Source organism: Emiliania huxleyi (assembly GCF_000372725.1).
Source record: "Emiliania huxleyi CCMP1516 unplaced genomic scaffold EMIHUscaffold_815, whole genome shotgun sequence".
Taxonomy (NCBI): Eukaryota; Haptophyta; order Isochrysidales; family Noelaerhabdaceae; genus Emiliania; species Emiliania huxleyi.
In genome coordinates, this window is record NW_005195903.1 from 6969 (window position 1) to 18516 (window position 11548).

Consider the following 11548-nt stretch of genomic DNA (forward strand, 5'->3'; position numbering starts at 1 on the left):
CTCGAGGTGGCCGCGGCGCCGCGAGGCGAGGCGACGCGGCTCGGAGAGCTCGCCTCCGCCTGCGAGGAGGAGAGGGCGGCGGAGGAGCTGCGGGCGCTCCGGCTGTCGGACGAGGAGCGAGTCGCCGCGACTGCGGCGTGCGACCGCGCGATCGGCGGCCTCCAGCGCGAGCTCGGCAAGCTGGCCGCGCGTCTGAGCGCGAACTGCGACATGGTCTCGCAGCACCAGAAGCTGTTCAAGAAGCTCGCCGCGACGGAGGCGAAGGTCAAGGCGGCGGCCAAGCAGGCGGACGGCGGTGAGCCGCTCGAGGCGCGCCGCCGCCGCGACGAAGCGCCCCCGAGACGAGTCGCGGCGAGCGTTGTAGGGTCGAAGGGGGACGCGCGGCGCGAGGCGGCGCTGGCGGCGCTGCGTGAGCGGGCAGACGCAGAGCGCGCTCAGCTGGATGCGTCGGCTGGCTTCATCGACAGGCGGGCGGAGGAGCTGAAGGCGGAGGCGGACGCCGGAGCCGCGCGCGCTGTCCGCGAGCCGCTGGCGGTGTGTGTGCGCGAGTACGCGCTCCTCTTCACCACGCGCTGCGCTTCGGCAGAGGGCGTGGCCTCGTGCAACGCTGTGCTTGCGGCGAGCGGCGAGGCGGTCGCTGAGGCGGCCTCTGACACCACCGCTTCGTCACCTCGCGACCCCTCTCCACCTCGCGACGAGACGGGCGCCCAGCGTGTCGAGTCCGCTCCAGGCACCCCAGGCAACCCGTTCGACGACGAGGCCGAGCTCGAAGCGACGGCCAGCGAGGGCAGCGAGGACTGAGACGGCTGCGACTCGAGGCAGTTTCCCGCTCGCGACAAGGAGATTCCGGAAGGGGGAGAGGGGTGTCAGCTACATTTATAGATCAGTCACAGGGTCACAGCTGAGGTTGTGTGCCGCGGTACGCAGCGTAGATGGTAGGGGTTCTCGAGAGTCGCTCGCGCGCCGTCCTCGCGAGAAAGCTTACGGCGGTGACTAAAGGTCCGCACACCGCAGCAGCGAGCAGGGCTCGCCCGGGCCGGCCGCACACACCGGCACGCGAGAGACGGGTGTCTCGTGTGTGTGTGTGTGTGTGTGCGGCCGGCGCGAGAGGCGGGGGTCTCGGGGGGTCTGTGACGTGTGCCGGCCTGTCTGCTGTCGCGAGGGGGGGGGGGGGGGGGCGTCGTGAGCTGTGACCGGGCGGGCTATTTCAGCTATACGAGAAATATCGCAAAGACGCAAACCCGCAATCTCGGCTACACCGGCCTATACGTACTGCTACTGGGCTGGGTCTTTACCTCTTTAGGCATTGAGTGGGGTTGGCACTCCCATCGACCCTCATGACCTCCTGCGGTCTCTGAGATGGACACCAGTGGGTGTGGGACCACAGCCAGGATACACTCGAAGGCTGGGTAAGCAGTAGAGGTCGATACTCGACGCGTCCCACATGGTCTGTGTCGCTGTCGGCACGCTGTCGACACAGGACGTCGAGCGACACCGGTGGCAGTGCCACCCAGGAGTGGTCGGGCGGTCTCCCGTCATGAAAGAGCCATCATGTGATCCGTACGATGATTCCTGACAACCGCCTCAGTCATCTTTCGTCACAGTTCGATCCGCCGCTCTGAAGAGGAGCTGCGGGTCAGCTCGACAGCTGGAGCTGTGTCGCCGGCGTGCGGCGGCCTGCCTCCGGAGGTGCCTCTGAGGTGGACATTTTTTGGTCACCGGGAGAGAACGCGTTCGAATTTTCACTCCGGAACTTCAACTCCGCACGCGCATCGGCCAGGGCTACAATAGTGCCAGTGAGGCGGAAACGCGAGTCGGAAACCACATCAATCAAAGAGATATATTTCCCATTTCGCGCATAAAGTCATAAGAGGGCTCCCGCGGCGATCAACACCGCAACTCCTTTTCTAATAGCGCACTGCTCGGGCGAGAGCTCAAACACGTGCCGCGTCTCGTCTTCGCCGCCGGCTACGCGCACAGACACAGTACGCGGCAGCGCCGACACGTCAACCCGCGTGTACGTCAGCGACGGGTCGCGCACGCCGCACGAGGCGCATGCGTGCAGCGGCAGCGCGTGCGCCATGCGCTCGTCGCTCCACTCGCCCAGCAGCCGCCGCTTCGTCTCGTCGGAGACGTGCACGCAGCGCTGCAGCAGCGCCGCCGTCTCGTCCTCGGGCCGCTCCAGGTCCATGACGACGTTCGTCGAGGCGTGGAAGCGCGTCTCCAGGTCGATGGCCGCCTGCTCGGCCGCGGCGAGCTTGCCCTGGTCGACGCACATGCCGCACACCGCGTGCGCCGGGCAGCCGCACTGGCCGCGTTGTGGGCGCACGGTCTTGGCGACCGCCGGCGCTGCGCGCCGGTCGTGCTGCTCACGCTGCCGGCGGCGCTGGTCGCGCGCCTGCCGATCGCGCGTGTTCGCGGCGGCTGCATCTCCTGCTCGTTTCGCTCGCACCCGAGCGGCGGTCGCCAGGCGCTTCAGGTCGGCGGTGCTGCGCGCGCGGCCGTCGGCTCTGCACAGCCACATGTCCTCCTCCTCGGCAGGCTCGCACGGCTTGCCGTCGAACTGCGGCGGGAACCCGCGACGACGCTTCGCCCAGGCCGGGCACGATGGTGCCGCGACGAGGCGACGGCCATCGATGGGTCCAGAAGACTTGGAGACACTTCTAAACCAAAAAATCAAAAAAAGCGAGCACAAGTGCGTTACATGGGCATGGCCGGCGTTTCTGCACCGAACGATCTTACTTTCGGTCTATCGAAAGTGTTGATCGATAAAGGTGGCACCCTCGGCCAGCTGAAGCTCTCGACTCTCGACCGAGCTCTGGACGATGCCGACCTCAAACCACCAGCGCCAGCAACGACGTGCCTCGGCTCGCCGCGCATCTGTTGCGACCGACGACGTGCCCGACGCCGTCCCGCGGCCGCAAGGAAGAGGCCCGCGCAACCACTTCTGGGACCCGCGGCCGCCGGGCGTGTGGCGGCACAACGTGTCGAACGAACCGTACCAGAGCAGAGCGGCGCGTCTCGCGAGCGCCCGCGGCCGCCACGCCGCCGCCGTCCGCGGCCGACGGTGGTCGCGAATCAACGCGCCGCGGTGCACCGCTGCGCCTGCTTCCTTGCGCGCCGCTGGACGTCGGCCGAGAAGACCGCTTCCCTCTGGGGACCCGACTCCGCGAAGATCGCGCGCGCGTCGTGAGTGGCGGCGCGCGCGCGATCTCTGTTCCCGGGCACGCCGGTCGCAGTGACATGGGATCCCAGGCTCAAAAGCGCTCAACAGCGAGCTGCTCCTCCTCCTGCCGCCGCTCCGCTCACCGAGACAACTCGGTGCCGCCGTTCTCGCCGCCGCCGCCGCCGCCGCCGCCTCCGCCGCCGCCGCCGCCGCCGCCGCCGCCTCGCGCCTTGCCTCCGTCACCGCCGCCCTCCATCTCGCAGCGGCGCGTCCCTCTGATGGCGCGGGCTCCTCGCTCGTTGGCGCCTCTCGCGCCCTCGCCGCCGCCCCCCCTCTCGCCGCCGCTCCGCTCGTGGCCGCCCCATCCCCTGTCAATCCCGCCGCCTCCCCTGCCAATCCCCCGCACCACCGCCAATGTCGAAGGTGCCACCTTTATCAACCACAAAAAAGGCCCGCGCGTGCTGCGCGGGCCCGGCGAGCGACTAGCGAGCCAACCTGCTAGTTTCTTACAATCGCTGTGTAAGATGAAAGACCTTCCTACTGCACTCCAAGTGCTCCAAGTTCCCTGGGTCTGTCTCTCACACAAAAACACAACCCCGGCCAAGACGCACAAGCTCAGACAGTCGAGAAAGGGATAGACAGCAACGACAGTCAGAAGTCAGCGCTGGGTCCCAGGGCGAATGCGATGACGGCCTCTAGTGTGAGCTCTAGCTATAGTGAGCTCATCGCTACTATATGCAGCGAGTTAGGAGCCGACCGACCCTCGCGTCCGGTGCTCACCGACGGCCGGGCGGGCCACCCGCCCACGCGCCGCCTACGCGCAGCGCGTCTGTCTCTCACACCCTCACTGTCGTCGCATGCGAGGTTCTTGTTTCTTATCACCCTACTGTGAACCCAGCCACGTAACGCCTACACGCTCGAGCCGAGGGTCAAGGAGAGAGTGCCTGAGAAACAAAGAAACAACGTTGGGCGGGCGGGTGGTGAGTCGAGACTCCGGAGAAGGCCGCGAACCAGAAATCAGGACCAAAAGAATTCTCCCTGCGTCGACATGCGGCGAGACAGCCCACGATTTACGTCCCTCCACTCATGTCATGAGGGCAAGGCCAAGGGAGAGAAGAAAGAAAATTTCGGCCCGCCGAAACGGACGGGGGCCGGGCCCGGCATTCACAAACGAAGAGAAAGCGGACAGCAAAAGGAACACAACGCACTCTCTCAGAGTTGTCACATGTCAGTTCTCACATGACAAGCGATTAGCGATCCCACCGTCCCACGACAGCGAGTGTGTTGGGGACTACATGACCCGTACTTAAAGGGTGTGAGGGGCCCGTCCGCAGAGTCCAGAGAGCTAGGCGGCGCGGGCAGACAGTAGCTCAGTAGGATGTAGGAGCTCTTACTTTATCCCCGAGGGGAGCTCTCTCAAAAGTCTGACCGACAAGCGACATGTCTCGGGACTCCTCGAGCGGGAGGAGCCGGGACTCCCTCGGCCTGCACATACACGATACACGGCAGTCGGCAGCGCGCGCGGCACTTGCACTCTTATTTGACTATATGTGCACAAAAAGAATGAGCAACCAGTACGAGGTCGCGGCGCTGTCGTCTCCAGCTGTGACAACGTGTCGCAAGCGGGAAAGCGGAGAGGTGCCCGCGCCCGCGGACAGCTCTCTCCCCACGATCGAATCAATCATCTCGTCGCAATCCATCGCCGCGTCCAGAGTGTGGTCCATGGCGGCTTCAGCCGACCCTACGCCTCAGCCAAAGTCGCCCCCCTCGGGCGGCACAGCTCCGAGCTCGCCGCCCAGCCGGCGGTGCAGCTCGGTGCGCAGGGCGCGCACCTCCTCCTCGAGCGTGTGGGCAATCACCTCGTAGAGGAGGGTCGGCTGCTGGTCGAAGGGCGGCTCTCCCCGCAGCTGGAGGAGGTGCGACAGGTCGACCGGCTCGCCGAAGATGACGTGTATGTGCGTGCCCAGCTGCGGCCGCGAGAGGATCGAGGTTGAGCCGGGCGTGGTCGGCTGCACGCGGTCGAGGCCGACGTGGTAAAAGGGGAGGACCTGCAGCCGCTGCGGCTCCTCCACCGAGGCGACCAGCCGGCCGACGCCTCGCCGGAAGGGGTGGATCCGCCCGTCCTGCCGGATCTTGCCCTCGGGAAAGTAGTGCACCCAGTCTCCCTGCTGCAGCTTTGCGATGATGGTGTCGAGCTCCTTCTGCCAGATGCCGGCGCCGCGGACGATGGGCAGCGCCTTGCTGGCCTCGGCCCACTTTTTCAGCATCGACCCCTCGCGAAAGCACACGTCGTGGCCTGACACCGGCGGAGGAGGAGTGAGCGCATCCGCGGGAGATGGCGGGAGCTGCGGGCGGAGGGCGTCACCGCAGACCGCCCAGCGCATCTCCGCCGCACCGCGCAGGAGGAGCCGCGCCGGCACGACGGCGGCCAGAAGGTGCGGGTCGTCGATCGTGGCGATATGGTTGCACACAGAGAGCAGCCCTGTGCCCGCCGGCCGCGCAAGACTCCGCTCGAGGTGGTGGCCGTCGTGCACATGCAAGTGGTTGGCGCCGCGCACAAACAGTCTGCACACGGGCCCGACCGTGCCAATCGTGACGGACTGGCGCGTCTCCTCGTCGTGGTACACCGCCAGGCCCGTCGCCGCGGCCGCGGCTGCCGCCGCGGCCTTCCCAGCGCTCGCAGCACTTCTCCGCATGGCCCCGATCAACAAAAATAACGCACGGCGTCTCAGCGGGCTGGGAAGAGGACCGCCGCAAGCGGCGTGGCGTGGGTCGGTTGTGCATCCCTCCGGGGGCCCCTCTGCGCCGGGGAGGCGTTGTTGGAGGCTAGGACGCAAGCGTCCGTCGCCCTTTTCAAACTCGGGGCCCACTCCGCTACGCTCCGACCCGAATTTGGAGGGCCTGAAAAGTTTAAGGTGTTGCTGCGCAAAAGGGGGAACCGCGGCAGAGTAGTTGCGTCTGCGCGGGTAGAGCCCTTTTGCGCGGTATTAACGCACACACCGCGACAGCCCCGCAAGGCGCGCGATACACACAGCTAGAAGTCAATCACCGTCCTCAGGCGGGGGTCACAGAACACCGAGTCCACAAAGCTAAGCTCCTCCTCGCCTTCAGGCTCAGCAAGCTGCATCGACACCGGCCCATCAGCGGTTAGAGGGGGGAGATCTAGAGGATCATCTGAGTTGGAGCTAGCGGCGGCGGCCGAGCTAGCGGCGGCGGCCGGCGGGGGTGCGAACCGGCGGCATCACTGATTCAGGCTTGAACCCGGGCTGCTGGTAGGGCAGAGTGATGCCGTTGGCAGCGGCGCGCTCCTCAGCCCAAGACAGGAGCTCTTCAAAGCGGTTGACTCGGGGCAGTAGGGCAGCTATGGGCACATGATCTCTAACCCCAAAAAGCCCCAAAAGGGCAGTGCCCTCGTCTGGGCGCCTGAAGATGGAAAAGGAGCCAGTCGGGTTGCTAGCGTGCACGTCTGGTAGCTGCGTGTAGCCGGCGACAACACGCGGCGGTGGCGGCAGCGGCGGTGGCGTTGGCAGCGACGACGGTGGAGGCACAGGACCGCACTCACTGTCCCACCGCCATCCGGTCGGAAGCTGGTAGTCGCCCCGCATCTCGACTACCCGCAGTGCAGCATCCAAAGGCGTCTGAAAAAAGTCGAAGTTTCTCTGAGATGATAAATGTCTTCTGCAGCATGATGGTCCATCACAAAGTAGTCGCCATATTCCCACTTGCCTAGCCCTAGGAATGTCTGCGCAGGCTCGAGGTCCCAGTTAAACTTCCGGTGTTGAAACCCTTCGTAGCCAACTACGCGGTTGGTGCTGTGGCAGTAGCGGACATGAAGACGTACCGGACCGTCCAGCCCAGCGAGGGGGGGGGGAGGGGTCTCGGTTTCGTGAGGCTAATACTTGCGGCTTTCGGGGAGGGGCCTCGGACTGGCGAGTCCAGCTCAACCTGACTTCTTTCCCTCCTCCCTCGAGGCTCGAGGCAGCGAGGCAGCGAGAGGAGGTCTCGAGCGCCTATATGAAGGTATGTGAGATGTATCCTTCCAACATCCTGCTCGTGCAGGTGGGGACCCTGTCTGTCCTCGTCCCATCCGCATCCCTCGTTTGGTCCCTGTGTTTTCTTTTTTGTCTATTTTCTTTCTTTCTTTACTAGGCACGGGACTGGCGCGCACTGGCACTAATGACCTCACCGTATTTGTGCACAAAATACACAAAAAGAAAGCGTCCTGACCGCCCGCCGTCCCGCAAACAACCCGTGTATGTGTGTGGGTGGGTGCATATGCGCCCGGGCGGCTGCGTCGACACGCCTGGCTGGGTAAACAGCATTGGCGTGGACTGCGACGTGTACGCGTCCGAGCACTGCGCGGGCGGCCGCTTCCTGCCCGCCGGGGCTTGGGCGAGCGGCGTTGACTTTGGAGAGCCGGAGAAGCACTGCTGCGCGTGCGGCAAGCCGCCCGATCGAGGACCAGGGGACATCTCGAGCGACAGCGGGTGCGTCGACACCGTTGGTTGGCAGAATCTCTTTGGGGCGACGTGCGACGATTACTCCTCGGCGGGCCGGTGCGCTGGCGGCGCCTTCACGCCGGGGGAGGAGTGGACGAGCGGGCACGACTTTGGTGAGCCAGAGAAGCATTGTTGCGAGTGCGGCAAGCCGGCACCCTGCGTCGACACGCCACACTGGCGCAATCATTACGGCGCAACGTGCTCCCTCTACGAAGCGGAGGGTCACTGCAGAGACGGAGCCTTTCTCCCTGCGCACGAGTACACAGCGGCTGCTGAGTTTGGCTCGCCCTGGAAGCACTGTTGCGCCTGCGGCAAGGGTCGGGGGTCCCCGCCACCGCTGCCGCCGCCGCCGCCGCCGCCGCCGCCGCCGCCGCCGCCGCCGCCACCTCAGCGCTGCACAGACACGCCCGGCTGGAGGAACCCGTTTGGGAAGGACTGCGCCGAGATGGCGGCCGAGCATTGCCGCTGCGCCGGAGGCTTTCGTCCCGAGGACTGCGGCTTCGTCGTCGGGCACGAGTGGACGGGCGGTGTGACGTATCTCTCCCCGGAGCTGCACTGCTGCATCTGTGGGAAGGGCCGCCTCCGACCGGTCTTGCAGGGCGGCGCGACACTTGCGGTGGCCCCTCGGCACTCAAGTCGCGGGTAGAAGGAGTCCAGGAGTCGGCGTAGCCGGCAGGCCTGGGACGTGGGACGGCCTCTGGACGGCAGGCCGTGCTGGTCCCCGTGCATACACTGGTGTGCGAGGCGAGGGAGTTTAGTCTAGTCTCTACTAGAGGAGAGTTCTTAGAAAGATCACACCCTCACACACACGCGCTGACACGCGCACACGCACACACACGCACTCACACACCTCTAGAGCACACACCACGACACCGCACCACACGCACCGCACACACACACACACGCGCGCGCGCGCACGCACACGCACACGCACACACACAACGTGAAATCTCTACAACAAACTCTACATCATAAGCGGCGAATGAGGCACGGTCGCTCTCGCCTCTCCGACATGACTCATGAGGCGCGTTGCACTTGCCAGTGCGGCCCTGGCCTTCTGTCTGCCCGCCCAATGGGTGGCAGGTGCCTCTGCTGCTATGGCATGCCTCACGGCTGCGACTGGCCGGCGCCTCGGCGCGTCAGCTCGGCTCGGCGTAGCGATCGTGGCCAGCGCAACTCGCCTGGACTCAACGCGGCTCAGCCAGGAGCTCCCGCACGCGCTGGCGCGAGTCATGGCGCATGCAACGCGCAGCAATGCTCGCCGCGCCTCGCGCAAATGCGACCGTCGTCGCAGCCGACAGTCCACCGCCTGCTAAAGAAGCACAGCGACGAATGCGGCACCGGCGACACATGGCAGGCTGGTCATGACGCAGTTATAGGTGTTGTGTGCCGTCGGAATGACTCTCTGTGTGTCAGGGAGAGTCAGGGCTGTCCATCAGAGCTCCAGTAAGCTCGGAGACACCCCATTAGTGCGGGTCGACCTCTTTGAGTCACTGCCTTCCCGGCGGTTTTGCTGTAGAGCCTCTACAACAAACTCTACAACAAAATCGCGCTCTACAGTGCTCTACAACGGAGGCGCTTCGTCCCGCGGCGGATGTAGAGCTCTACAGCTCTACAGCGCTCTCCAGTGCTCTACATCTCTACAGCTCTACAGCTCTACAGCGCTCTCCACTCTACATCCTCCTCACCCTCCCTCAGTAAAAATCTCTCTCTCTTGTTTCGAATTTTCTCGAAAATATCGAAAGGAAAAACCGACAACAACAACAACTCTCTCTCTCTCCAAAAACCGCGGCAAATTCTTCTCGCAATATCTGCTCGACCGCTGGCGAGTAATATCTGCCCCGCCCACCCAGGGTACCCTCTCCGAGGACCCATCGAGGATTTCGCCGGGCGGGGGGGGGGGGGGGGGTCCAGTAGTCTCCACAGAGAGTACGAGACAGACAAAATAACCTCCAACTCCCTCAGTCTCTAGGACTCCCCTCTCAATGACACAGAGAGTACGAGTGGTGTGCCGCTCTACGCCAGGCTCCGCCTTTCGCGTCGGCGGCAGTGGCGCATGCTTGCCGCCATCGCCCTCTCGTGCTGCCTGACCGCGTCTGGCCCACGCAGGCGTGTGCCTTTTGTCAATCACCATGTGCATCAGCGCACGCACCGTCGCTTGCTGCCGCTCGTGCTGGCACAGCAGGATCCCGGACAGTGGACGCCGCCGCCCAAGCTGGAGGCTGATGTGGCAGTGCTCCTGTGGTACAGTGGCTGGTCCACTGTCTTTCGCAGTGCGGCGTATCGCTATCAGTTGAGCGGGCTGCCGTGGAAGCGGCTCGACCAGATTGGGCTCGACTTGCCGGCTCTCAACAACGCGCTCGGCGAAGGGGCGGCCCTGGCGGCGACCTGGGTCGCAGCCGCTCTGCTGACGGGCGTGCTCGAGAGCGATGCGCGAAGGTACGACCAAACGAGGGTGCTGCTGACCTGGACGATGGCGGCCTCGGCCGCGCAGGCGGTCAAGTACAGTGCAGGGTGGAACGCAGGGGACGGGAGCTTCAAGACCGGCGACGCGATCACGGACGCGGCGATGACGCTGGTGCTGATGTGGGCCTTGCGTGTGTTTGAGGAGTGCGGTGTCCTCTGACGCATCCAGGTTCCCCGGCCCCCGCGCGCCCCTTCGCTGCTACTTGACAGTTGTACTTTTAGGAGCGACGGGAGAGGCGGAGGCGGACACGTACGTGGCGTGCACAATTTACGTTTCGTGCACACTCTAAGAGATCTCTGCGTTCGGCACCGACTCTGATCTCGGTAATATAAAATCTGCCTGTAGCTGGGCGCTGGCAGCCGCTGCGGGCCGCGGACCTTCACAGTTACCGACAGCCGACAGGCGAGACAGATCACAGATGTCAGATCTCTGCCCGACTCTCATTCTCTCTTTCTCTTTCTTCCCTTTATCTGTGTCTCTCCGCTGTTCTAAGTAATAAGTAAAGAAAGAAAGAAAGGGCATGCCAAGCTACATGTAGCTGGGTCGAGGACAGTGACAGAGACGTCCCCACCTTTGCAGGATTTTACAAAAGCGAGGGCAGGGGAAAGAACGAAAGGGAAAAGACGACCGAGGGATGGGAGGAGGACAAGGTCCCCACCTGCACGAACAGGATTTTGGAAGGACGATCAGGGACGAGGAGCGGAGGACCAGCCGGTTTTCTTCCACACTCAGGAGCGCGGTTGGGTGTATGTCGCACGCGAGCCTCGCTGAGGAGGACTGGCTGGCGCGCTCGCCGCGGCGCAACCTGCGGCAGCTGCTCACGCGTGCGCTCGGCGACGACGGCGCGCAGTGCTCCGAGGAGGAGATGCAGCAGCACGTTGCGCTGCTGCAGCGCGCCGACGCTGAGAATAAGCTCGGCAGGCGCAAACTGTACCTGCTTTTGGACCTCGACGAGACGCTCGTGTTCGCACAAAGGCTTCGCGCCGGCGCTAGTCCCGCCGGCCACCTCATCCACGTGCGCGGCGAGGCTTTTGACCTGCAGCTCCGGCCTGGGTGCGTCTCCCCGCCGCACCGTGCCGCAACTGCTTGGCCATAAGCGCCTCTCCGCTGTCACCGCCCGACGACGCCGTGGCTCGCCTGCCCTTCGCAGACTCAGCCACTTCTTGTCGACGACGGGGGAGAGCTTCATCATGTACCTCTACACGATGGGCGATGAGGAGTACGTCAAGGCGCACGGCCCGAGAGACAGGGAGGGAGAGACGGACAAAGAGAGGGAGGGGGAGCGAGGGAGAGGGAGAGAGACGGGGAGAGAGAGGAGAGAGGGAGGGAGGCAGGGAGAGAGAGGAGAGAGGGAGGGAGGGAGAGAGGAGGGGGACAGGGAGAGCGGTCCCCAAGCTGCGGGGAGTCGCACACCCC

The 11548-nt window shown here is 64.8% G+C and overlaps 3 protein-coding genes across 3 annotated transcripts in view; 2 read left to right on the top strand and 1 right to left on the bottom strand.

Moving 5' to 3' along the window:
- The window catches only part of EMIHUDRAFT_249708 (hypothetical protein), a gene marked incomplete at both ends in the record, with an annotated part of 1963 nt that extends 1162 nt beyond the window's left edge, over positions 1 to 801 (top strand). The window contains one exon of the mRNA XM_005759075.1: positions 26 to 801. Within this exon, the coding sequence (XP_005759132.1) occupies positions 26 to 801 (776 nt within the window). The remainder of the gene's footprint in view (positions 1 to 25) is intronic.
- A 4113-nt stretch (positions 802 to 4914) lies between these two features.
- EMIHUDRAFT_249710 (hypothetical protein) lies at positions 4915 to 6771 on the bottom strand (the record flags this gene model as incomplete). The annotated part of the gene is made up of 5 exons (XM_005759076.1): positions 4915 to 5462; positions 5532 to 5778; positions 6216 to 6287; positions 6400 to 6509; positions 6720 to 6771. The coding sequence occupies 5 exons, from the start codon at positions 6769 to 6771 to the stop codon at positions 4915 to 4917; spliced, it is 1029 nt and encodes a 342-aa protein (XP_005759133.1).
- Positions 6772 to 7436: 665 nt separating this feature from the next.
- Positions 7437 to 8450, top strand: EMIHUDRAFT_372201 (hypothetical protein). The gene has a single exon (XM_005759077.1). It carries the CDS (start codon positions 7442 to 7444, stop codon positions 8309 to 8311), a length of 870 nt encoding a protein of 289 aa, XP_005759134.1. The 5' UTR covers positions 7437 to 7441; the 3' UTR covers positions 8312 to 8450.
- The last annotated feature ends 3098 nt before the right edge of the window (positions 8451 to 11548 follow it).

Bases quoted from the DNA above. Each gene is read 5' to 3' on its own strand.
- EMIHUDRAFT_372201 (XM_005759077.1), top strand. From the start codon at position 7,442: ATGCGCCCGGGCGGCTGCGTCGACACGCCTGGCTGGGTAAACAGCATT.